Source organism: Cervus canadensis, chromosome 31 (genome assembly GCF_019320065.1).
Source record: "Cervus canadensis isolate Bull #8, Minnesota chromosome 31, ASM1932006v1, whole genome shotgun sequence".
Taxonomy (NCBI): Eukaryota; Metazoa; Chordata; class Mammalia; order Artiodactyla; family Cervidae; genus Cervus; species Cervus canadensis.
The window spans coordinates 1022400-1049390 of NC_057416.1; the positions used below are offsets into that span (position 1 = coordinate 1022400).

A 26991-nucleotide genomic window follows, 5' to 3' on the forward strand; every position below is an offset into this window, starting at 1 on the left:
ACTTAAAAATAATTGTAACATATAGTGGAACCATATGTAGCTTTGTTCTATATTTTCCAAGTCTCCTGTAAATGTGTTATCATACTTTCATAATTTAAAAGATAAAGAGAAAAAATTAGGTTCAGTAATCTGGGCCTGACTGGGATGGCTAAGGACTTTGGTCTCGTTGGGCGTCGTGGATGGAAAAGCTTTGCTCTCATTCAGTCTCTGTGTCTGACTCTTTGGGACCCCGTGGACTGCAGGGAAATCTTAGATGACGAGAATTAACTCATCACTTGGAACAAGCAGATCATTCGGTGGGAGCTTCATGTATGCTCTCAAGTGAGTCAGTACACGGTGACGTAACCAGTGTGGTGAAAAGTGAAAGTCAGTCACTTAGTCATGTCCGACTCTTTGTGACCTCACGGACTATCCCCACCAGGCTCTTCCATGGAATTCTCCAGGCAAGAGCACTGGAGTGAGTTGCCATTTCCTTCTCCAGGGGATCTTCCCGACCTAGGGATCAAACCGAGGCCTCCTGCATTGCCGGTGGACTCTTAACCAACCGACTGAGCCACCAGGGAAGTGAAACACAGTGTTTATAAACCAATGTGGTACATACACTTTTTTAATACTGGATTTTTATGGTACTGGGTTTAGGAATTACCTCCAATTTTAAAGCATTATTTATTTCTTCCTGGAAGTTATTACAGATTGCCCCTGAGGACACCTACCTACATGGACACAGGAGCAGGTAGAATATGGCTCATTGGGGAGTTCTCTGATGTAATTCTCTCCGTGGTGCGAACCAGTCAGCTTCTGAATTCTTTTTTTCTGCATTGGACTTAGTACTCTATTTTAACTAATAGAAAGTGCTTGCATTAACTGTATAATTTTAATTTCTCAGAACAAGAGTGTGATTTAGATTTAAGCTGGCAAAAATCATGTAAGTGGTAGAGAGCTAATCAATTCTGGAAACACTCAGATTGGCCTTGTTCAATTTTAAAGTTTAGTGTTACTTATACTGTTAATTCTGGTGATTAAATTTTCACAACTTAGGAATGTAGAGAAAAATACAGCTGTCACAGTGTTCAAATGACTTTTCTAATAAATCTTTTTGAAGTTTTAATATGACAGCGTGCATCTATTACCAGTGTTACCTCTATTTTAGGTGTTTCTTTATGGTGTGAGATTACCTCTGAGGGTGCTGCAGGGAAAGACACGCATTTAAGACTCGCTCTGATGATTGACATTCCAGTGTAATTTGGTGTAATGGGATTTAATTTGTTTGTAGATAAACTTACCTAAAGGGACCATCACAAGAACAGAACTCTCATAGCTTATATAAACAACAGAAAATTAATTAACATGGAAGTACTAATTAGTTTATCCAATTTGCTGGCAGAGCTCTGGGGACCCAGGCACAGAGCTGGGCTGGCACATGTGGTGGTGGGCAGAGGCGGGGAGAGGTGCAGGTCTCAGGGATGCTGGAGAGTGGAGGTGGTGCAGGTCGGGGAGGGAGGCCCTAGCAAACCACTGCGTCACGCTGCCTGCTCAGACCTCGGTGCGGGGCACAGGAGAAAACGCCTGGACCCGTGGCCACAGCCCCGACTGTGGACCTGGCCCCGGGCCTTGGTTACCTCCGTGATTTCTCTGAGGCTCCCCCACCCTACCTGTGTGGCTGACAGCACTTGCTTATATAATGTTCCTTCTCCCTGCAATGTCTCTGTATCTTGTTTCCTCTTAAATGTCACTCTAGCTCCTTCCTCAAGGAGCCATCCCTGCTTACAGAGTTAGGGCATCTTCTCCTGTGTGGACCTTCACACCTGCCCTTGGGAGCTTGGGTCATGGCTCACGTGTTCTGTTTATCCTTGTGATTCCTTGATTTGTAGACACCTCTGCCACTTAATGGAGAAGGCAATGGCACCCCACTCCAGTACTCTTGCCTGGAAAATCCCATGGACAGAGGAGCCTGGTAGGGTCCATGGGGTCTCGAAGAGTCAGACACAACTGAGCGACTTCACTTTCACTTTTCACTTTCATGCATTGGAGAAGGAAATGGCAACCCACTCCAGTGTTCTTGCCTGGAGAATCCCAGGGAAAGCGGAGTCTGGTGGGCTGCCATCTATGGGGTCGCACAGAGTCGGACATGACTGAAGCGACTTAGCAGCTATCACTTAAGGTAAGCCCTGGGGGAGAGGTCACAATAAATGAAGGAAGGAAGGAAGGAATGGAAACCTCCCTCAATGCTTCAAATACCGTCTCAGTCTTTCTGGTCTCTGCAGAGCTATTCCTGACACACACACCCCTCCAGAAAACTCAGAGGTTACTCTCCCATTTTTCACTTCCTTTTACTATCATATTTTGTTTTGCTTGCATGTTTGTCTCTCCCTGAAAAGATACTCCCAGTACTTGGTTTGGGGCCAGCAACACAGCAAGTGCATAAAACGTTTGGGAAATTGTTAAATGAGGAAGGGAATAAATGGTGGGGAGCAGGTCCTCACCTCTGAAGTCCCACGTGAAAGAGATGAAACATGAATAGTGGGGGGAAAGGCATAAATTCATAATGGAGCAGTTAAAGCTGACTTCCTAGAAGGACTGGTAATTAAAACAAATGTTAAAGAATGACTAGGACTTCACCAGATGGTGGTGGAATACCTAAAAATTCATATGCAGAAGAATGAAGTAGAGCCCCTACCACACTATGTACAGAAACTGACTCAAAATGCATTGAAGACCTAAATGTAAGAGCTAAAATTATAAAACAACATAAGCTTAAATCTTTGTGATCTTAGATTAAGTAATGACTTCTTAGATGTGACACCAAAACCACCAGCAAAGAAGGTGGGGGGGGGGGGGAAGGCTAGTTGAACTTCATTGAAATTAAAAATGTTTGTGTTTTAAGGGTCACCATCAAGAAAGGGAAAAGAAAATGCACAAAATGGGGAAGTTGTTTGCAAATTAAATATATGATAAGAACTTATGTGTAGCAATTGCAAAGAACTCCTCCATAAAAAGAGACAATAAGCCAATAAAAGGATGAGCAAAGGACTTGAATCGATACTTCTCCAAAAGAGATGTGCACAGAGCAAATATGCAGTTGAAAAGATGCTCACATCAGTAGCCATCAGAGAAATGCAAATCAAAGCACCATGGGACAGCATTTCACACCTGTTAGGATGACTGCAATCAGAGACAGACAACGACAAGTGCTGGTGAGACTGTGGAGAAACTGAATCTCTCATAAACTGCTGTGAGGACCGGGCGGAAAGATGGCGGCATAGAAGGACGTGGGCTCATCTCCTGCACGAGCTCCAGAACTGCAAGCCACTGCTGAACAGCCATCGGCAGGAGAACGTTGGATCCCACGAAGAAAAGATACCCCACATCCAAGGGCAAAGGAGAAGCCCCAACAAGATGGTCGGGGGGCGAAATCACATTTAGAATCAAATCCCAGACCCACCAGAGGCGCTTGGAGGGCTCAAACAAAACCTTGTGCACACCAGGACCCAGAGACCTGGCAGAGGCTGAGCCAGACTGTGTTTGAGTGTCTCCTGCGAGGTGTGGGTCAGCAGTGGCCTACGGCAGGGGCGGGGTGCAGGAGACCTAGTCACAGCTTGTGGCCTGAGCCTCTCGGAGGAGGCTGCCGTTAACCTCCATAGAGCCGCCAAGCAGATGACCCACAAACTAAAGAACAAGTATGCCAAAGAAACTCTGTCACTGTTAAGAAGGTTCTAGGAACCACAACAGATTTCCCAACCTGGGGGTCAGGCAAAGGGACTGAGAGCCCCCAGGGGGTTTGACTTTGGAGGCCAGTGGGGTTTGATTACAGAACTTACACGGGACTGGGAAGCAGGCTCTTGGAGGGCACAGACAGAACCTTGTGCACACGAGGACCTTTAGTGTGCTCTGCATATAAGTTAAATAAGCAGGGTGACAACATACAACCTTGACATGCTCCTTTCCTGATTTGGAAACAGTCTGTTGTTCCCTGTCCAGTTCTAACTGTTGCTTCTTGGCCTGCATAAAGATTTCTCAGGATGCAAGTAAGGTGGGTGGGTATTCCCATCTCTTTAAGAATTTTCCATAGTTTGTTGACCAACCTAGACAGCATATGAAAAAGCACAGACATTACTTTGTTGACAATGGTCCATCTAGTCAAAGCTGTGGTTTTACCAGTAGTCAAGTATGGATGTGAGAGTTGAACTGCAAAGAAGTTTGAGCACCAAAGAATTGATGCTTTTGAACTGTGGTGTTGGAGAAAACTCTTGAGAGTCCCTTGTACTGCAAGGAGATCAAACCAGTCCATCCTAAAGGAAATCAGTCCTGAATATTCATTAGAAGGACTGATGCTGACACTGAAACCCTAGTCCTTTGGCCATCTAATGCAAAGAACTGACTCCTTGGAAAAGACCCTAATGCTGGGAAAGATTGAAGGCAGAAGGAGAAGGGGATGACAGAGGATGAGACGGTTGGGTGACATCACCAACTCGATGGACATGAGTTTGAGTAAGCTCTGGGATTGGTAATGGTGTGCTGCAGTGCATGGGGTCACAAAGAGTTGAACACGACTGAGCAACTGAACTGAACTGGAATGTAAATGGTGTAGCCACTTCAGAAAACAGGAGGGTATTTCCTCAAAATGCTAGACATAGGATTAGCCTAGTACCAGAAGTTCCATTCCATGGTATATATCCAAGAGAAATGAAACATATGTCCACTCAAAAACCAGTTCACAAATGTTTATAGAGGCATTATTCATAATAGCCCAAAATATCAATAGCTCAAGTGCCCACCATGAAATGGACAAATAAATCATGGTATATCCATTAAATGGAATACTATTTAACAACCAAACAGAAGGAAGTACTGACACAGGCTATACCATGGATGAACCTTGAAAACATTTTTCTAAGTGAAGCCAGTCACCTATCACAACCACATGTTATAGAACTGATCTACATGAAGTGGTCAGAATTGGCAGATCTATATAGAATTGGATTAGTGGCATGACTTCCAGGGGCTGAGTTGATGAGGGACAGGAGGTTGACTGCTAAATGGTACAGGATGAAAATACTCCAAAATTGATTGTGGTGATGGCCGTGAAACTCTGTAAATATGCTAGAAATCATTGAATTAAGTGGGAAAATTGTATGGTACACAAATGGTATCTGAATAGATCTGTCATCATAAAAAAAATCACTGAAGAAAAAGAACGAGCAGTCATTTTCAAAGGGGGAGCAGAAGGATGCACTCCATCCCCTCAGCATGTGCAGAGGCCCGGGTGAAGGGGCCTGGCTTGGCCTGTGAGCACCGAGCGGTCTGGTGTGGTTCAGGTTTAACCTGGGGGGTAGGTGCTTCTGTTCCGTGCTAGGAGGTGCTAAGAGGTGACGGCCCTGTCATTTAGGAAATGGACCTACTAATAGCATCAGAACACTTTTAATTTCCACATTGAAGCTTTTGTTGAAATTTGTTCCTGGTTACTTATGTATTGTCAATAACTACCTTTCAATTCAAATGAACACATTTGACCTTCTAAATATTCTAAGTGTGTTATGAGTAGGATTTCTATATGTCTTCTAAACACTTGGTCATCACTGCATAGCATTTGGTCACTTCAGTGTTCAGGAAGTGGCCCCAATGAAGTTGGTAAATGAAGCAGAGAGCTAATCTAAAAATGGAAGAGTCCTAGAAATTTTCAATAAAACCTGGAAGTAGAAAAACAGTTTTCCTACTAATCACAGTTGTGTTCCTGAAAAGGCGAAGTGGTGATGCTTCTGGATCAACTGCTGCTCAGACTTCCACCCTTCTTCCCCTCCTCTGTTCCTCAGTATTGATGTTACCTGTTCCTCCTCAGCCTCTTCACCATGCAGGTGCTCTGAATTTGTGGGGCCACTCACACTGTTGTGCATTGGGGTGCAGCATGGAGTATGGTTTGGGTGCCCATATTTTAAATCACATTCAGCTTCTCAGATCTGGCGACAAGACTTCCATTGTAGCTATGTTTGGCTCCAATTTAGAGAGAGATTTTATACAGTCTAAACTATCACAAAGACTTGTTCCCTTTGAAAAATAAATTCAAGCTAAATTCAGAAGCATTTTAAAGACTCTATACTTTTTTTGAAGCTTTTTTTTTTTCATTTATTTTTGTTAGTTGGAGGCTAATTACTTTACAGTATTGTAGTGGTTTTTGTTTTTTTGTTTTTAAGGTAGGTTTAAGTCCCTTTCAACTTCTTCCACTGCATACACAGGCCAAAAATGGGGGAAAATAGGTTATGATAAGTCAAAAAATAGAAGATACCAATTCAGGTGGAACTGAAGTGTGACAGCCGTCACCTGGCGAACGATGTTCTCACTTTGGCAGTGGAGCTCTTTCTGTGTGAGGGCCTGAGTAACGCCCAGACGTGACAGTAAGTAGCCGCCTCTGTCCGTGGTGCTGAACAGCCCCTCGCTTACCAGCTCCTGTGAGTCCTGCTGTAACAGATGAGTGCCTTGCCACAAACAAAGGAAGAGGCTTCAAAAGAAGTGCAGTTTTGCTGACACTTCGGGACAAACTAAGGACACTCTCATGTCGGGGCAAGGATATTTGTTACAGAAGGTTCTAGTGGAGGCATTTACGGCTCAGGGAACTGAAAGTCACCCTGCAGCAAGCTTGGACCCCTCGTTACTAAGGGGCTCCTGCTGGGTGCCCATCCTGGGTCTCCTGTGTTGTCACAGGGTTGCAGACTATTGGGTCCTTTCGGTATTTCATACAAATTTCCTTTAGTTTGACAATGATGAAATTGTCAAGGTCAAGTCCCAGGAGGCTAATATTTATTTTCTGTGTGAGATTATCAGAGATAGATATGGTATTTGACTGAACATCTATCTCTCAAAGTATCTTTAAATGCTTATGAGCACCTATGAATGTGCCATTCTACATCACAAGGATTCCCAGTGCAAACACATGCATGTGCGTGTGTGTAGGTGTCCATCTCTGTGTCCGTGCCAATCAGAGCACAGAAGGCATACAGACAGGAGAAGCATTTATATAATTACATGTGTATAAAAATGTATGTATTTATGTTTGTACTTATGTATTATGTAGTTACACATATTTGCATTCATATACATGCTCATATATTTAGTATGGATGTATGCATGTGTGTACATATATATGTGACTAGGTCCCTATGGAGATATTAGTCAGATGAATGACTGAATATTTATGTAAATATAGTTGGTGTGGCACCAACTACATAAGGAATGTCAGCTTATACTGTTAGATTGATGAATAGGGATTGATTATAGTACAGTGTAAACCTTGGGGAGATTCCCTCTTCAAAGGAGGAATGGAATCTCCATTTTCAAAGACTTCTAATTCTGAGAAATACCTGGTATGAGTGCAAGAAATGCCCAGCTGTGGACTCCGCACAGCCCAGGTAGAGGGGAGACAACCCCCTAAACCACTGACTGAAGTGTAAAGACCCTCAGGGCCCATAGGAAGAAGTAGCTGGTTCACCTCAGGGCACCTGGTCAGTGGGGTGTGTTGATTGAGGCTGGTCCGCAGGAGGGTGTGAGACTCGATGAGAGATGGGGCCGAGACCAGCATGACCAGCGTGGGGACTTTGGTGCAGCGATGGGGTGGACGTGGGTAGGAGGCAAACACAGGAGCCTCTCCAGGTTCAGATGGTGGGAGTGGCATCTCTGCTGGCAGCAGGCACTAGAGGGGCCGGGGGCCTTCAGCACCAGCAGTTCTGGGTCTGTGCATCTGAGCTTGGGGAATGTCGTCAGCATACATGACGGGTCCTTCAAGTCATGTAATTAAGTGAACACACCCAAAGAAGCTTTGAGAAGTGAGACAAGCAATGGGTCAAGAGCAGGGCCTGGGGGACGTCATGTTTTTTGGAGAGAGGTTGTTATGGCAGCTTGTGATATTGAAGAGACTGAACTGGGGCAGCTCCTTGGAAAACAAGAAATTAAGTTTAGCATAGCGTCTTCATGCCATTTCTGTGAGGACAGTGGAGTTGAGGGGAGAGGACTGCTCGCGCCCTTGAGTATTTGGTCAGTGCTGAGAAAGGAAATGGCAGGAGCCTCCCATGTCCAGAAGCCTTAGGTGTCATGGCTGCATCTCAGGAGCGTCTGTCACCCAGAAATATTAATAGATCCCTGGTCCTTATGGCCAGCTTGCCCACATGATCAGCCAGAGGAGAATGCCTTCATCTCTTTGGGCATCTGTCTTCCTGGCTGAATGAAAGAAGTATATATATACACTACTGATACCATGTATAAAATGGATAACTCATGAGAGCCTACTGTAGAGCCCAGAGAACTCTGCTCAGTGCTCTGAGGTGACCTCAGTGGGAAAGGAATCCAGGCAAGAGGGGATGTGTTCATACATATGTTCATACATACATCCGGCTCCATGTGCTGTGCAGTGGAAACCACCGCGACACTGTGAAGCAACTATATTCATAAAAATTAATGTTAGAGAAGAAAAATAATCAGGGCACTTGTGTCCAGGAGTCCTGGGAATCAATAAGATTGAAGTCCTAAGCAGCATTGAATTCACAGATAAAAAGGATGTGAAAATAGAGTGGCCTGGCAGTGCTACACTGGGAACACAAACTCTTGGATCTCTTGGCGTCCCAGCGCATCTCTGCCTGGCAGTGACCATGCATCTGAATTGAATAATCTTAGGACCCTGTTTTTCCTGAGAGATTCTAAGAAATCATTGAACTTCCTTAAATCAGGCTTCCTTGGAGGGTAGGTCAGCTCCCCAGAAACACTGCAAAGTCATCCGTGGCATTGTTGGGGGGGGAGCATTAACAGCTGGAAAGGGGTGAGCAGAGGTGTGAGCTCACAGGTGATGTGGCTCCCAAAGCAGGTGAGAGACACTGCACACAGCAGTCTTCTTCTTGATAAAATATTTTGAAAATGCTTAGAAACAAACTTGTGTGATTCCTTCCCCAGAGACATATGCTATCCTTCCCTGAAAGGGTTCCACCATCTAGACAAGTCCTACTTCTCCTGCCAAACCCAGGTCACTGTTGCCAACCCCGGGCACTCCTAACATTTGGTGATTGATCAGAATGTGTGAGGTTTGAGGGAGGATTTACGTGGTGATGTCATTCACTGCTGGACCAGCCCTGGGGGCAGAATCCACTGCTCCCCCTTTGATAGACAAATTGTGTCGTGTGTATTTGAAATTGGAACAAAGACAAACTCAGATGATGGTAATATTAACAGCTAATATTCATAGATGGACTTTGTGCCAGAAATATTGTTTTCCTTTATTCTTAACCTGTGTGCATTTTAAAGAGTGCCTTTCCCATTACAAATTCACACACGTTCACCAAGAACTCAGTTCATCCTCTCTGTCTCCCACCTAACCCCTAGGACCAGCCTCCTGCTGTACACTGCTATTACTTAGAAATAGCTTCTGGTGAAATCTGCTGTTTACCACTCTAGGCTTCCCGATACATTTATGAATACACAGGACCACGTGTCACAGTGAAATATTATCAGTGCCTCCCACCCAGCATAAATTCTCACACCCAGTAGGCTCTATGTACATGTTTGTTGAATGATATTAAAGACCGTGCTTTTGTAATTGGAAATGAGAAGCAGTGTTCAACCCTTGACCCTCTATTTTTTAACAATTCAGACTTTTTCCATTTTAGCACACAAGATTTCATAGAATGAACAAATTATGATTTATTCACGTGTTCCTTGTTGATGAATAGTCAGGTTTCTTGAGCTATTACATTTTGTCAGGTGATATCCTCAAATAGTCCTTTTGTCTTATGGTCATATATACCACGATGTCATTGTTGGGCCATACTGTGACCTGTCCTGTGTGACCACAGAGTCATGCTGTCCTTTTGTCATGTTATTATAAGCTGTGCTGTCTTATCGTCATGCTGTCATCGAGCCTATATTGTCCATAGTTGTGTCATCATGTATGTTATGTGTGTTACCATGTAGTGGTGTCACACAGCCATGTCATGCCTGAATGTGTGTCTCTATGTCGTGTTACCGCATCACATGGTATCATATCAGCACTGAGTTGTGTCGTCATAGCTGCTCCATGTTGTCCTGAGTCACACAGCATCACCCCAAGTGCACGGGTGAGTGAGCGCCGTATCACCGTGCCCTCTGCGTGTCTGGGAAGCATGCCTGGTTCCATTCGAGGGGTGTTTTGCCTGCGGGGCTCTTGCTGTGGACCTCCTCCCCGTGAAAGCACACGGAGCATCCTGTATCCTGACTCCCGGCTGCCCTGAGGCTTCGGAGATGAAGGGCCCGCATCCCCTTCACTCCCGGCCTGGGGGAGCGAAGGCAGACTGGGCACACGCCCAGTCATTATTGACTCAAGATCACTAAGAACAGGGCAGCCCACGGCCCAGCCCTCTGAGGACACGCCCCTGCCCACCCGGGCCACGCCCTCCACCTCAGGCCACTCCCCCAATCCAGGCCACGCTGCAGCTCAGGTCACGCCCCCCGGTCAGGCCACGTCTCAGCTCAGGCTTCACTAGCAGCTCAGGTCACACAACCCCTCAGGCCACGCCCCCTGCCCAGGCCACTCCTGCGGCCCAGGCCATGCCCCCGGCTCAGACCACGACCCCAGCTGTGGTCTCCCAGGCCACCCTTCTCTGCGGCAGCAGGTGCCCTGCACCCTGCGCCCTTCTTCCAGCCAACCGCCTGCCTGGAGCCCCAGGACCCAGTCTGCTTCCTGCCGATAGAGCACTGATGGGAAGAAGCAGCCTCAGGAAAGGGCTGCCCTGTTCTTAGTGATCCTGAAGTCGGCTTTGCCAGCAGCCCTGGTGGCCTCACGAGTCTGTGCCAGAGAGCTTGGCAGGGCGCCTGCAGGGCTTCTGAGCATCAGCTGTCCCCCCGGGGCTCCCTGGGGAGCTGCTGCCAGCTCACCCCTCCGTCACCTCGTGAGAAGGGCGGGGAGGTGGGAGAAGGGGGAGGTGACTGACTCACTCACAGGCCTGAGACAAGCAGCTCCACCACAGAACGCTTTCTGGGTTCACAGCGGTGCCCCTCTCCGCGGAAGCATGAGAACACGGGCGCACTCGCACAGGAGAGCAAACTAGCTCCAGCAGGCCAGACCTGCAGCGTGGGCACAGGCAGGTTCTCCGGGGTGCGCCTGGAGCTGGGACAGATTTCTCTGTCTCGTGTCAATTAGCATAAGTGAGTGCAGTCGTCTCCTAATTTAAATGAGACTCTACACTAATGATGATGAGCTCACAATGCAGCACGTTTATTCCCTCATCACTGACGCAGTCTTTACCCGGGGTCTCTGGGGAAGAAGGTGATAACACAGAGAGAATCCTGTGGGCCCACGGGATCCCACCTTTCCTGTCACGGGATTCCAGGATGTGATCAGCTGGCGCAGGGCTTGGAGAGGTGTGTGAGCACAGGGAGGCAGAAGCTTGGAAACACGGGGCCAGAACCTCACCTGCAAAGCCCCACTCAGTGCCTGGTCTATGCATGTTCAATCCACTTAAGCAGCAGCACAACCCACCTTTTAGACGAGGACCAGATGGGAAACCAAGCTGGAGGGTCAGGGCCTTCACAGACCTCTCCAAGTCAGGGAAAGCCCCCACCTGAGTGGCCACATCCGCATCCACACTTGCCTGTGAGGTAGCTGCTTCACAGCAAATCCCTAGTGACGTGAAGCCCATCAGCAGCCCAGTGTCCCCAGGGTCTAGGTCCCCTGATCCCGTGGTCAGGGGTCCACGCTGCACCCCCTCTGTTGCGTTGCCTGGTGCCAAATCACTCTTTCCACCCTCCTACATCCTCCCTTCATCCCTGGACCGTCCCGCCCCTCCCCAGACTGCCTCGGTTAAGATGCTTCATGGTTTAGACCAAGGAGCCCAGTTTCTCTCTCTGCCATGGCTCCTCCCACTGCCGACTGAGCCCTGGGGAGGAGAGGAAGGTCCCAGATCGCAGGCACTGACAGCCCCTCTTATTTGGGAGAAACGACCCCCAAAGGCCCCCATGAGCCACACCTGCTTACCCCAAGGCCATTCATTGCCACGACACGAGCCCTGAGCATCCCGCTCCCTCCAGAGCTGTGGCCTCTCCTGTGACTTCCCACGTGGGGGCCTCGGGGCCTGGGCCTGGTGCCTCTGTCTCTCTCTGCCCCTGGCCAGGGAAGCCTCAATGCTACTGTTCACCTCCTAAGTCAGTTCCTGGGAAGCTTCCCACTGCCTAGCTGTGATTTCCGCTCCTCTGAGCTGCTACTGTTCACCGCACGCTGTCCAGCCTCTGTGACATTAACCACATCGGCGTCTCTAAGGCCGCCTTCCCCCTGTCTGTACACAGGGCGCCGGACAGGATGGGGTGTAATTGGGGCGCAGATATTCCTGTCAGGTGACAGGGAATTTACAGGAGGTGTGGACTCGGTGGTCTTCATCCATTTCTGGGAGTGTCAGTGTTCTCACGTGGGTGTCCTGTGAGCTGACGGTGTCCAGGATCCTGTCAAGTCCATTGACCTGCACCCTTGGGAGGGGAGACACCTCGTGTGTGGACCTTCCTGCTCCCGAGCCTCCCCGCTGCTGCTCGGGAGACATCTGTGTTACATCAGCTCCTTCTCTGCGAGCTTGGGCAGGACCCCCGGGCAGGACAGGCTCTAAGTGTGTGCTCGCGTTGCCGTGTGTGCACATCCGCCCCGTGCGTCCAGCTACCAGTGAAGCCCCAGCGCTGGTGGGGCTTCTGTCCGTGTGTTGCGGGCCCTTGTACCCAGACGAGAGGTAGGGGTCCCTGGGTGGGGGCCCAGGGCCACGACTCTGAGGTGCTCAGAGAGGCAGTAAGTGTTGAAATTCAGAGTGGGTGTCGTCACAGTGAGGTCCACGGCCCGCCGTCCACTTGGGTCACCATGTGGGGCCAGTTGTTATTCTGGCGTGTGTCTCTGATGGTGAGATGGTAATGTCTGGAGGTCACAGCCCTGGTGATGAGGCCCACATGGGCTCGGCACTCCCGGCGCCCACTTGTTCCCTCCAGCTTGCGGGGTGTCAGGTGCTCTGGGCACCTTTTCCCCGACTCGGGCCGGCTGACCCGGGAGGCGTTTGCGGGATGTGCCGGGCCCTCACTGCCTCCTGTTACCAGGGCCTGCGGCTCGTGGCAGAAGGCCGTGCTGGACCCTTAGGAGAAGAACCTGTCAGATGTGCACACAGTGCTGGACCAGCCACTGCATGTCCTGGGTGTGACACACGGATGACGGATTCTTATGATCTTGCTGGAAACGATTCTTTAAAGGCTAAGGCCTAGATGCATTAATAATTCGAATTTGAAATGGCATTTGCTTAAGACTTGCGTTCTGGAGAAGTTAATATGCCACGGGCTCAACTAATACCATCTCCCCACTTCTTCTTTGAACTGAAGAATGATCTTTGGTTCACAGAATCTGAATTCCCTGAGGGTGTCAGTTACTGAGTGGCCACCATCGTCATCATCATCGTGCTGTTACTGTGGTTTCAACTTGTGGGGTAGCTTTGAACACATACAACATAATAACCTATGGAGATGAAGTCCACTGAGAATGTCTTGAATTTGTGGGTCAGTTTTGATGCAAATTCAGTTATCATTGCACGATTCTTGTACCGAGTAAAAACCTAGTGTTGTTTGGTCCCTTCCAGGGCAGCAGGGGCAGAGTGGGTCAGGGTCGAGGGTGGGGCTAGGCATGAAGCCCTCTGCCCTGTGGCTGCCCCTCCCCCACCTCATCGTCAGCTCTCAGTGGTGAAGTCCCTGCAGATGGGCCACCTGGACCCTTGTCACGGTGACAAGAGCCCCTGCGGCCTGGGATGTCCCTAAATGCAGGGGGTGCTGGCGGCCCCACCTACACAGAGCAGCTGAGTGTGTGCAGCGTGCAGAGGGTGGGGTGCAGGAGCTCCTGGTGAGCTGGGGAGGGTGGGCTCCTTCACGGTGGGTCCTTGGCCTCTGTTTGGGGAGAGGGTGTTATATCTGCCCTGCGGGGCTTTCCCCTGCGCCTGGATTTGGAGGGAAGAGGAGGGGGAGAGACCCCAGGGCTGAGAGTCCTGTGTGCAGCCAGCTCTGCTGTCCAGGCTACGGCTCTTCTGGAAAAGGAGGCCCTCTGTGCAGGGTCTGGGGGGCCGGCCCCGCAGCCCCGCCTCCACTGTGCTCCCAGGTGCCTGGCTCCTGCTAAGGTGCAGCCCGCAGCAGTGTCCCCAGGGGTCCCGGGACCTCCCGCAGAGCCTGGCGCCCAGTCGTGGGCCTGCTTTGTGAGCACTCGGTACTTGTCCATTTGGGTGTTTTTACTAAAACACGGCCTTATACGTTTGCTCATAATTATTTGTGCTTGAGAGATCTAACAGAGTTGTAATCAAAGTACAGTTTTCAATATTGAAATTAAGTGATAAATACATTGCTGTTACTCCAGCTGAGTGATATGAGTCGTGCACAACTGTGAGCGTGTGTTTGGTGTGTGCAGTGCATATGGCACAGTTGCTGTCGTTTAAACTGTATCATGTGAAACACCCGCAGCAGTGGTTTCTTTACAGTGAAATCTGCCGAGATGCAAGGTCAGAGCTGGTCGTCCTGCCGGGGCGGCCAGGTTGCAGACCTGCCCATCAGGCTGCCCCTGAGTCTGAGTCTGTGGATGAGCCGGGACTGACTGATGTCTCTGTCTGTTCTGTTTGCAGAGTCGCAGTGTACCCTCTGCGGAGAGCCGGAAGGTGAGTGCCCCTTGTCCCACGAGCCTCAGGTGGGCACACCCTATCCTGTGATGGACACTGTGGAGCCCGTCGGAGGCAGGTTACAGATCCGTAGCCTGGTCTTTGCAGTGTTTGATGGAAAAAGTGAGGAGAAGAATCAGAACCGAGCATGGGACGGGCGCTGGGCAGGAGGTGCTTGTCTCCAGAGGAGAATTGGCATTGCTCCCGGACCACAGCACTCAGATGTGGATTCAGAAATGTTTGAGACATGTTTTTATGGGCTTTAGATAAATTAGCTGGTGTGCAACAGCCCTCACATGAAAGGAGGCCTCTGGGTGCCCTTCCTTCCTAGTTGTCAGGGTTGGAAGGCGAGAGGGTAGAGTCCGAGCAGTGGCCCCCCCCCCCAGCAGCATGTGGCATGTCTCCCCCACGGGGCTTCCATCCACACACGGGATCACGCCACCAAGGTGTCTGCCCACAAGTTGAAGAAAGGGTGAGCAAGAGGTTAACTTGAAAATTCCATCAAGCACTGCACTACCTGGGTTTTGTGGACTGTTTGGAACTGTTCTGTGCTGTTTGAGGATCATGTGGTGCTCACACAGAGCTACGGTTAGCTCAGACGCCGATGTCTTAAGCGTCACTGTTACGGAAACGTGAAATCTGGGCCCTGGCGTTTCCAGGGCCAAACAGCATTCGGGGTTTAAGGTCGGGGAAGCTGCTCCCGGATGACGGCTTGGAGCGGGTTTCATCTGCATGATGTGCGAACCTCGGAGATGCCAGGGGTCGTGGGGGTTTGAGGGTCGTAGGGGGTCAGGGGTCCTGGGGGTTGCAAGTGTCCTGGGGTGGCTGGGGGTGACAGATGGCGTTCTCCAATGTGTCCTGTGTCTTTTCCTGTTGTCTCAGCTTCTTGCTGTCATCCCCACATGGGCCGAGCCCATGCCTGGGCCTCCCATCTAATCCCCTTGTCCCCTGTGCTCCCACTTTTTGTGGAAGTGTGTGCCACACACACTGCAGGAGTCTTGAGGCGTGAAGCTGCTGTACCTGGTGGTGTCTGCAAACCCGTGCTGAGTTTCACTCTCCCTGTTGCCGTGAGCCGCTGTCTGTGTTCGTGGGCTGACGGTGTGCATGGGGTTGTTGCGGGTGAGTGGAGTCGGCGGAGCCTGGCGCGCAGGGAGGGGTGAAGCGCTGACTCAGGCACGTATGTCATCTGGAATCCAGGCTGGGTCGGGGGTGTCGGTGTTTCCATGGATGCCCGGGGGGCAGGATGGAGTGGGCGAGCCCTGGCTGGCTGGCAGCAGAGCACGGTGGAGCCAGGCCCAGGTCCAGGCAGAGGCCCAGCCCTACATTCTGACCCGGGCCTGCCTGACCAGGACGAGCTCATGGCTGCGTCCACCTGCCTGAGGTCCACCCGAGGTCCAGGTCAGGAGCGCTGTCAGCCCAGCAGGGGAACCTGCTGGGGGAGGGGAGACACATCTGTCCTTGTTCTGGGGCAGATGGGCCTGTGGATGTTTAATCAGAGTCCAGCTTTACTTGGTGTGAGAGTGACCCCAGCCATCCAGCCGGAGGGTCCCTGAGGGTCAGGGTGGTCTCAGGCTGCAGTCAGGTGGCCGTGGGACCAAGGCTGACCCCTCGCAGAACTCCTCCCCTCTCAGTCATTTCAGGGTTTCAGACACGCAAGTGGGATTGCTCCACACCAGAGAGCAGGAAAGATTGAATGGCACGGCCTCAGCTGTGCTTTATTTTTTGAAAAGCACGATCATATGAATATTCATACATTTTTAAATCATTTAAGTAATTAGTCTGAGTGAGGGCTGGCTGGGTGCAGTGAGCAGAATCTGAAATCAGCTTTTTTGTTCGTAATTTCTTCAGCAGCTTCTATCAGTTAACTCGTAAGCCTGCTGCAAAGCAAGGATCAGAGCCAGCGGCTGGCGGCAGGATGTCGGGCCCAGATCTGGGCCCATGCACTCATCACACCCGGAAGGTTAAGGCATCAATTGATGGAGCTCCCTTTCTTGTCGGGGCTGTGAACAGCGTTTCACCACTAAACCAGTCAAGTAGGAAACACCTATTTGCATTTTAATGATGAGTTCTCTGGGAGAGAGCAGTTCCTGGATCCAGACTGAATAGTTAGCGTTGCCTTAGATGATAGTATCTGTCATGCCAGTGAGACTGGGAACCAAGCTGTGGGAGGCTGGGGACCTCAGGACTTTGAGGTTGTGGGTTCCTGCACTGCGGAGGCCTGCTTTCCAGAGACCGTGAAAGTTTAATTGTGTATAAAATGCAGATCACAGTTTCAACATGCCAGTTGCTTACACTCTCTACATCGCAAGGCTTCTGAGATTTGAACGACTGTGTTTTTCTGAGATGAGGATGTTTAATGGAATTTATTGTTATTTATTGGAATCTTCCTTTCTACCCAGAACATAGAGACCACTCAACTCTGAATGCTTGCGAGGTGGGGTGTGAACGTGTAGGAGAACTTAGTGAACCAGATTCACGTTACACCGACTTACCCAGGATGAGGACCCATTCCAAAAAAGAAAAAGTGTAAAGTTTACTAACAGCAGTCTATTTGTTGACATAATTTTCTATACTAATTTAATAAATTAGACCATCTCAACTTGTGTCATTTTCCTAATGGTTCCTGTTGCCATTTAGACCTTGGAAGTAACTGGATGTCATACAGCAAGGTCACCTTCTAAGGTTTCCTTGACATTGAAAGGCTCTCTGAAGGTTTTCATGACATAATCCATCACTGTAATGCAGGGAGATAATTTAGGGTATATGGTGGTTTTCAAACATCATTGACAGATGCATGTTACCGCTTGCTTATTAACAAGACCACCAAGAAAATTGTGGACAGTGGTGGGACCATAGCCATCTGTTCATGGACTTGTGTATTTGTTTACACTCTGTGGTTTGACCTGCTCTCCTTCCTAAGAGAGTTTCTGAGGTGGGAAGACAGATCCTGATGCCTGGCAGGGTTGAGGAGAACTCACTTAAAATCCACTGTAATATAACGACAGTGTCTTACGTTTATGTCATTTAACCCAATTAAAACTAAGAAATGAAATAGGCTCTTACGGTATAAATCTGGCATGCAGGAATGTGCTACAGAAATGTTATGATGGATTTTATAAAGAAAGATTTTTCAGTGACAGAGGCCTTAAGATGGTCACTTGAAAGCAGTGGGCCGTTTGTGGCGACGTGTCCATCGGGTCACTGGGAAAACGTCGTTTGTAGAAATGCCAATCCAAAAACAAGATTAAGGTCAAAAACGGAAATCTCACAGAGTTTGAAGTGAGAGATTTTCTTTCTAATCTGAATATTTTTTTACTTTGATCATTTAAAAACAGAAATTGCATACTGCTCCTCAAATTTTGGATAAACATATACACTCCAATGTTCTATTATAAATAGAATGAGTCCAAAATACCTCTTCTCCCTTCACAACCCCTGAGTAAAAACAAAAAGAAAGGAGAGAATTTTCCCTGTATTTGTAGTATTATGTTTTTTTAAATGCAAATATTCAAGATTTTCCCTACTAGTGACTATAAACGATGGAAATTTCCACACTATTTTTATACCTTAATTGAGAGTGTGTCATCCTGAGATTTTAAGGCCTCTCAACAATTAAGGAAAATAATAAGGTTGCTTTTAGAAAACTGGGCATCAGAGGGTTCAGAGAGAAGCATTCTCCGCCCCCTCCCAGCTTCCAGCCCCTTCTGCAGAAATGGGGGTGTCGGTTCTCAAATGCCAACAGCCAGTGCCCCTCTGGCTCTGAGATCCTAGCTTTTTAATTGTATGCTTTGGATAAAAATTATTTTCTTCTGATTGCTCTTCTTGGATGGTTAGTGGAAGATAACTACCATTTATTAAGTTCTCCACATGTGCCAGGCACTCTAGAAAAAATTAGTGTTGCTTAGGAACTGAAGAATTCACCTAATTTGTGAGAGAAAACAGAACCCTGCTCTAACCAATCTGTCTTCCAGGACCTTAAAATGGCTTGTGTTATAGTGGAAATCAGAAAATACTGCCTAGGGTAAGACAGAGAATACTGTTCCTCGTGAAAGTTTATGATGGGGCCATAGAAGCATGGATGACATCCCATCCCCGCTACAGACATAAAGTCTCTGTGTGATTTTATCAACATTTGCTTTCAGCACATAGTTGAACTGGAATGAAAGAAAGCGAGGGAATCGCTTAGGTCCCAAGAATTGGGGGGGGCATTGTAAACCTGAGGGTGGGCGTGACTCCAGAGGCAGTGGCCCCTGACAGTAAACTACAAAAGGATGGGAGGCGGTCAGAGAAGAGGCGTGTTGCACCTGCAGGCTGGAGGCGCAGGGGGTAGGGATGACGGGGAGGGATGCTGGAGCTGAGCCCCGGGAACGAAACCCAGAAGCTCAGTGAGCTTCCCCGTTTATGAGAGAAGGCCTAGAGAACATCCGCCCGAGAAAGCAAGGAAGGAAGCTTATCACATTTCCACGGCCATGGGTAGAACATGGTTACCAATGGTACGCACACTCCAGGCACAGATGTGAGATCTGAATTTCCACGAGCTGAGTCAGAGGTCCATGTAGTGGAATTAATGTGGACATTGTTCTAGAAGCAGAAGCATTTAGGATTCTGTCCAAGCCTGACTGCTGTGGCTGATTCCAGTCACAAATTATCTGCAGGATCTTTGACAAAATGGGGCTCCAGGAACTCCTTCTCCACTTAAAAATAACCCTCATTTTAGATAAACATACAGTGAAATATTACATGTCATATAAAGAAACTTCAGGGTGAGAAAACCTGATAGAAGGATGAGAATCAACAGACTTGCAGAGGTGCTGGGTAGGTTTAAAATTACTAAATAGATTTTCAAAAGGAAAAGAGACCAGAATTAAGGAACTATCATGTATGAAAACAAGGACAGATTATAAAAACAGTGTGTCTAGAAACGAGAAATGTCATTGAAGTTCGCTGCCGTGTCCGTATGTTGTAAGTGGACTTGACAGAGCTGAAAAGAGAAGAGCTGACTAGGAAAGTGATATGAGGCCATCAACTAGAGCTGCACACAGACACGTGAGGAGACGTGAGACAAGCGTGCAGGTGCAGGGAACGTGCTGCAAGAAGCGCCAGCCCGTGTCTGGAGTTAGGTGAGAGGTTAGGAAGGGGGAGGTGAGGCTGTGCTCAAGAAGGAGAGGCTGAGGTTTTCCCAGAACCAAAGCAGCAGGTCTCACCTCTTGATCCACAGACTCCCTGTATTAAAGCCAATAAATAAGGCATGCCCACATCTTATAAAGGGAAGCTACAGAAGATGCGAGCTGAACAAGTGATCTGAAATATAGCCAGAGAGAAGACACAGACTTCGATGACGAGGAGGCTTCCCATCGCAAAGACCGATGCTAAATGGACTAATAACCAACCGTTGCTGAGAAAATGGAGTGAGGAGGACGCCACACATGCAACAGAAATCTCACTAGAAGAGGAGGGAGAGAGCAGAGGGGTGGGGAGGCTCAGATAACAGAATACAAGAAAAGAGAGGGTGGGGGGGAGAGGGCAGGCTCAGATAACAGAATACCTGAGACAAAAGGGTGGAGGGGAGAGACTAAAAGGCTCAGATAGCACAGAATACATTAGAAAAGCGACTCAGGTGTTTTTACACATCAATAAAATTATTTAACAATAAAAAGTTACAGTTCTAAGAAGCTAAAACAGTAGAACTGACTCAAATATGTGAAAAAGAGGATTATAAAGAGAAACTGACAGATCCAGAATCTGATGGGAAACCCTCGCCTCAATTTTTGAGCAGAATCTTAGTGGAGGGAGCTGGTCCCCAGGAAAAGCAGAGGATCCAGGGCATTTCCGAGGCACCCAGCATCCCTGCTGGGAGCCCTGTCTGTTGTCTGCTGAAGGGAGATATTTCTTGCCGAGGTCAAGGTTTAGTCTTCTGCTTGACCTCAGTCCTTCTGTGCTGCGTCTCTGTGGCCATAGCATGGGCTTGCCCAAATGGTCTGAGCTTTTATTGGAAATGTTTGCAGGAGTCCAGGACCCTCTTGGCTCCACACTCTCTCAGCAGAGCATCTCTGCCTACCCTCCAAGGGGCCATGAGTTAACACATGGACCCTCTGGATTCTGGTCTCACATCCTAACACAGAACTGCAGGTGTGCACAGACAGGCTGGAGAAGGGCTGGTGGGGACTGTGTGTGTGTGTGTGTGCGTGCGTGTGAGATGAGCAGGGAGGGAGATCACAGGACACGCAGGACTGGTTGGCGTTTGTTATCTCAGTGGGGCTTAGTTTCATGTGTACAGGGAAATGAGACTTGCGGTATATTTGTATTAAGTGTAGAAAGGTCCAGAAGAGCCTTCAGGGACTAGCTGGCGCTCCGTCTCCCTGCCCGGCGCTCTGGGTGCTCTCCATCACCTGCAGACTCACCCTCTGGACGCCTCTGCGCCCTGCTGTGCTTCCTCTCAGGCTTCCTCGCTGCCTCCTTCCCCCCGGGGCTCCTGCTGCAAGCTCATCGCGTGTCAGACTCGGAGCTGAGCGCTGGTCTGTCGGCGCTTTGAGCACGGGAGCCCTGTCACTTCGCCTCTGCCCCCCACGAGCCCGTGTTCCTGACCGTTAGGGTGTCTGGTCTTACTGTCGACCAAGGCAGTGGTATAAGCTACGCCTCGACTCAGAGGTGAAGCCAAAGCCATTACGTGTAATAGAACAGAGTGAAAATGCGTATGAATTGCACACACCATCTGGTGTCTGAGACTGTCACAATTATGCATTTATGCAGAATGATATAAAATGCACAAATGAACCCTAATTTGCAAATTTCTTTTTTTTTTTTTTTAGATTATTCAATATCTGAGTTTTAGGCATTCAGCTGGCACTGAAACAATTTTGCCTCATTACTTTGCTCAAAGAATAAATAAATATTCTGTGTTTCTGGTCACTGGATAATTTAAATATCAGATTTCAAGTTTACTATGTGTAGATAAAGTACTGTCTATTTTCTTGCCAGTAAACTTATGCCTGTTTGTTGCTTTCTGAAGCATGTTTGAGAGGTGAAAGCACACGTGGAATATATGCACTTGAATGCTGAGAGGAGTCAAATCAGAGGTATTCCTAGTAATTCGTAATAAACCACCCTGCAATACTGGGAAGGATGGATAAGGAGAAATTTAACATGAGGGCAGGCTCTGACATTTGTCTTCCCTGTTAGAATGTTGCCATCGGGAATGCAAGAACTTTGTTTTAAAATTTGAATCTTATTCATATCATCTCAGGGTCCATGGATAAAATACCCCCCCATCTAGGTTGCCTTTTGGTTGATCTGATGAGATTTTGGTGTCCTCGAGAAAATTCTCTCCGTCTTCTCAGGCTCCAGAGAAGAGAGAAGTGAGTGCTTGTGTTCCCTGAGAATGAGTCCATGCAGAGGGTGCATTATCTCCACTCTCCACCTCTTTTCCTGTGATTTTCTGAGCCTGAGTTTTGCACTGTACATCGGCAAACGTCGTGAGAACCCTTTGGGAATCTCATTCTGAGGTGCCAGGTGCTGAGATGTTTTCAAAAACAGGGAAGCGTCTCTGTGCCTTGGACCTTCGGGCGGAGTAGGTTCGGGGCTCAGTGACCGTCCTGGTGCCGCCAGCCTTGGAATCCGCCTTCTCCAGTGGGTCCCCAGAGCAGCAGCAAGGCCCTACCAGCCACGAGACACGTCTCAGATGGACGGAGGTGAGGAGGAGGACTGGCGGAGCGTCGGACTCACGGCTCGGCCTCTGGAGCTTCGGGACAGTGGCCAGCGCTCTCGCGCACCGTCTGCCCTTCTCTGGTGACTGTGCTGTGCCTACATCCTTGCCTTCCTCTTGGATTTTCTTCCTGTTCCTGCCTGCATTTCACAAGCACTGACTGAGTCCCAGGACTCCACGCTGGGTGCCGGGAAGGAAAGCCGGAAGGCATTCCAAGCTAGACCGCGTCCTCTGAGCTCTGAGAATGTGCTGGAAAGACTATCCATCACGGTCCACAGTGTCTGTCATAAGCGATTCACAGAAGGTATGACTTGGAATCAAGGTGGAACAGTTGACCTTTCTCCAGTAGTTGTCCAAGTTTGTGTTTACAGGTTTGGCTGGGTTTTAGGAGTTACTTGTTTTTAAGTGACTGACAGAGATGAGAAACCCTTCCCGCTGAATCCCTTGTTTTTTATTAATAATATATATTCATAATTTTGCTTTTCTCTCTGATTGTTACATCTCATTACCAATGTTACAAATAACAAATTATTGAGCCTTCCCAGCATCTATCAGTGTAGAGTGACCTTGGAGGTAAACTTTCCAATATAGAATTTCTGTGTTCTTCCCCAACCAGTCTTGTGATCAAATGACCCAGAACTCCGGCTGTGGACTTACAAGTTACACAATGCTTGCAAGTGCTTTTAAAAAGAGAACAGTTGCTGTGGTGTCACAGACAGACCAGTGGTCTTGGAACCGAGAAAGCAAACTAGATGTCTGACTCGTTATCCCAAAAATGTTGAACTAACAGCGGTTTCCCCTTCATGGGACCCCTGAGGGGTCCTGCAGGAGAACGTGGGTGGAGGCGACTGCTTTCCCGGCTGGCGAGCGTTCTCAGGAGAGGCCTGGCCCTCCGGCGTACTGCAGGTGGTAGACTTCTTCGACTTCTCTTTCCCGTGTTTCCCTTTTGGAAAGGGCCCTCCCTTCCCACTGGAGACACACTGTCTTCCCTTCAGCTCTGCTCTCTGTTGACCATGAGCGCTCCCCCACCGCCCCGCCTGTGGACCATGGGTGGTTTTGTCTCTTAAACGTTGAGTGGCCTCGTCTCACCAGCGTGGGAAATGGCGTGCAGGTGGGGGCTGTGTAGCCTGAGCAGGATCAGAAGTGTCGGAGAAGCTCAGCTATGTGTAATGAAGGGGGTAGTCAGGAGCGTTCAGCGTGCTGGAACGTGTTTCTCTGAGACAAGAAACAGAAAGAAAAGTAAGATACATGGTAGGCAAGGAAGGGAGAGCCTTTGATGGATGTGACTATTGATCATCTGAACTTCATTGACTAATGGGATACAAAATTGTTGGCTCTGCCCTTAAAAATAGGTGTTGAAATACCTGCCTGTTTTGACTCTTGCCTTATATCCAAAGTTGCCCACTTTCCTGGAGAGAAACAGTGTCTGCCTCCAGGGACAGGAGAGTGGGGCCAGGAATCAGGGGCTGATGGTCCAGCTTCTTCCTGTTGATGGAAGCGTGAGCTTTCGTGAGAAGCTGACCCTGTGGACCTGCTGTTCGCAGCCAGAGAGCTTCCCAGTTGTGTGTCTACACACACACACACACACACGTCTGCAGAGAGAGCTCTTAGCTTCTAACGTCTCGTTCTATTTTCTAGATACTCTGCATGGACATCAGATTGGTTTTCATGATGTCACACATCATTGACCTTCAGTTTAGTGAAACCCAGTGTCTTACTGTGAGATGTGTGGCGACAAAGGCAGCTGGGAACAAATTGTTCAGAATTGTGACCAGGGCTGACCCACTTCCTGTTGTTCAAGTTCATGAATCCTCTACCTCTTTATAAAACCGATGGCAGTTTAGGCAGACTAAATATTGCCAGGCTAATGGTTAAATTAAACTAATGATAAATGTACAAAATAAAAATGTGGGAAAAGAGGGGAAAGAGTATAAATTAGGAATACAAGATTAGAACTAAACTGCTTTTGAAACAAATCCAGCTTTCTCCCCCTTAGAACCTGTAGACCTTGAACAAATTTTGTAACTTCCCTGAGGCCAAAACCTTCATCTGCAAAATGGGTAGAATAGTATCTACGTTCGAAGGCAATTTTAAGATTGTAGTGGCTAGCATCTAGTGCCTGGCATGTGTAGGGACTCAGTGACGTGTGTATCTGTTTTATTTACTTTTTTGGTCAGTTGTTGATTATTCCATTTCTGCGTTTTTATTCTGTGTCTAGTTGTCAGGTATCGTTCTAGGTATTGGGGCAATACAAGATGGGGAGATAGTTGTACATCTAAAGAACCACTGACAAAGTGGCAGTTGTAATAGTGAAGTGAAGTGAAGTGGCTCAGTCGTGTCTGACTCTTTGCGACCCCGTGGACTGTAGCCCACCAGGCTCCTCCATCCATGGGATTCTCCAGGCAAGAACACTGGAGTGGATTGCCATTTCCTCCTCCAGGGGATCTTCCCGACCCAGGAATCGAACCCAGGTCTCCCGCGTTGCAGGCAGACGCTTTAACCTCTGAGCCACCAGGGAAGTAGTTGTAATAAGTAGCTATAAATACCAACGGCTGTAACAATGATGATGATGAAACAGGTATAGTGAAATAATTTTACTACAATTGTAGTAAACAATTTTACTACTCCAAAGTATAGTAAAATTTGGCTCCTAAGGTAGAGAGGCTGCTTAGGTTAAGGAGAGAATAGAGGATGAGACAGAGAATCTTTCTATTTAATTTTTTACATCTTAGTACTCCTGTAAAAGGTAGCTATAGAAACCTCCCACGTCCGTCCGCCAGAACAGTTTCCCTTCCTGGACAGAAGAGAGAGCCAGTCAGAGGGACCCGTCCCGCCCCGTGATGCCTGGTCAGCGCCTGGGTCAGTGCCCTGGGCAGAGCAGGGCGGCAGACGCCTGTGGGCTCAGGCAGGGCTCAGGCCGGGGTGGGGAGGCCAGAGGGGGGCGGGCCGGGGCGGGGACCTGGCCGGGGGTCAGGCTTGCAGCCTGCTGATGTGAAGAAACGGCCCGTCTTTCCCAGAAGGCCACCTGGCTCCCCGCAGCCCTGGCAGTTTACTGCATGAAAACATCAGTTTGAATTTGAATTTAATCCAAATTCTCTAGCCGATATGAATTCCTCAACTCAGAAGCTGTTTTTAACGAACTGGAATATATACTGCATGTTAAATGAAGATAACTTGTTGTAGAATTCCCAGTGAGGAAAAGGGGATTCTGTTCAAAGAGTGAGGCAAGAATGGCATTGATGTGTAATTCCAAATGGGAAACTTTAAATGAATTTTCTGTAGTTTAGTGCCTACAGAGAACTGTTTGACTCTGGGCAACTAGCTATATACTTATTAATATTCCTCCTGATTTTGAAATCAGTTCAAAACCTGAGTCATTCTATAACCACTTTTCATTGAAAGTTTTATCAATCTAAATAACAGCTTTATGATAAAATAATTTAGAATGCTATGATGTCTCAGCCTAACATCATTGTTTATCACTTCTTAATTTTCATTTGTCAGATTTTTCTTACATGGAAAATGCATTTTTAAATTATACTGTAATGTATCTAAGAGATAAGATTATTTAAAATAGTAGCACTTCTCTCCCCAAATGTCAGTGTGCTGGAATGAACACAGACATATGTGAATGTAACCACAGGTCACTTGCATAGGGACATAAGATGAGTGACTTTGGATTCACTTTCTGAGGTAATTTTTTTAATTTATCTATTTTTTGTTTCAGTGGTGGTCCAGCTCAATTAAACCTAAGAATTACATACCTAGCATTCATACTAGTAAGAGGAGAGAAGAAATCCCCTTGCTGTTAATTTACTGACTTAACTATGCTTCATACTTCTCTAATTTCTTCATTGGGGACCTTTTATTAAATACTCTTCATGGTCCTTCCCAACACAGCAGGCTAACTGTAGCAGGCTCGGCTGCGTGCTTGCTGCTCTCTGCGTTGGGTTCAGCGTTTCACAGCTCTCCGCTTTCCTTCTCTGACTGTTCCTTACTGACCGTCAGAAGTGCAGCGGTGAAGTTGCCAGCCCAGGCACACGTGATCCCTAAGAGCCTCCGACTGAGTCCAGAGCCGCCTGGCTACAGCGCTGGGGTCTGCCGTCTTCCTGAGCAGTGACACAGAGCATCTCTGCTGCTTTATGTGTGTGATGTGATCATAAGATGAAGGATGGGGAGGAAGTCTTAGAAGGTCGTGTGGCCCCCCCCCCCGGGTTGCAACTGAGTAAACGCAGCGTGGGTAGGCAGAGCAGCAGCACTGACTCCTGAGCTGTCTAGCTGGTGGCAGAGAGTTTGGAATAAAGAAGGAAGACACGATGATGGATTTGTGCCCTGCACGCCAAAGGAGCGTTCCATAAATCTCATTCCTGGGTCGCCCTGGACCCCGCGCTGAAGTGGGACAGTGGTGGCTTCACCCGGTCACCACTGCCGAGTCCACCTGCGGCCGAAGCGCCTCCGAGCAGCACCGTCCTGTGACCTGCTTGCCTCGCCTCCTCAGACCTGCATGTCCACACAGCAGCACAAGCCGATGCAGAAGCTTCTCTTAAGGCTTGAAATAGAAAACGGCCATGCAGGGCCTCTGGAACTTTTCACCCTCAAAACAAAAAGAGAAAAGCACGTGAAATTCCA

General features: G+C 48.3%; 1 protein-coding gene across 1 annotated transcript in view; it reads left to right on the forward strand.

Annotated features, from left to right (window-relative positions):
* Positions 1-26991, forward strand: part of DLGAP2 (DLG associated protein 2) — a 590155-nt gene that overhangs the window by 347544 nt on the left and 215620 nt on the right. The window contains exon 4 of the mRNA XM_043454559.1: positions 14628-14660. Coding sequence (XP_043310494.1) covers positions 14628-14660 — 33 coding nt within the window. The remainder of the gene's footprint in view (positions 1-14627; positions 14661-26991) is intronic.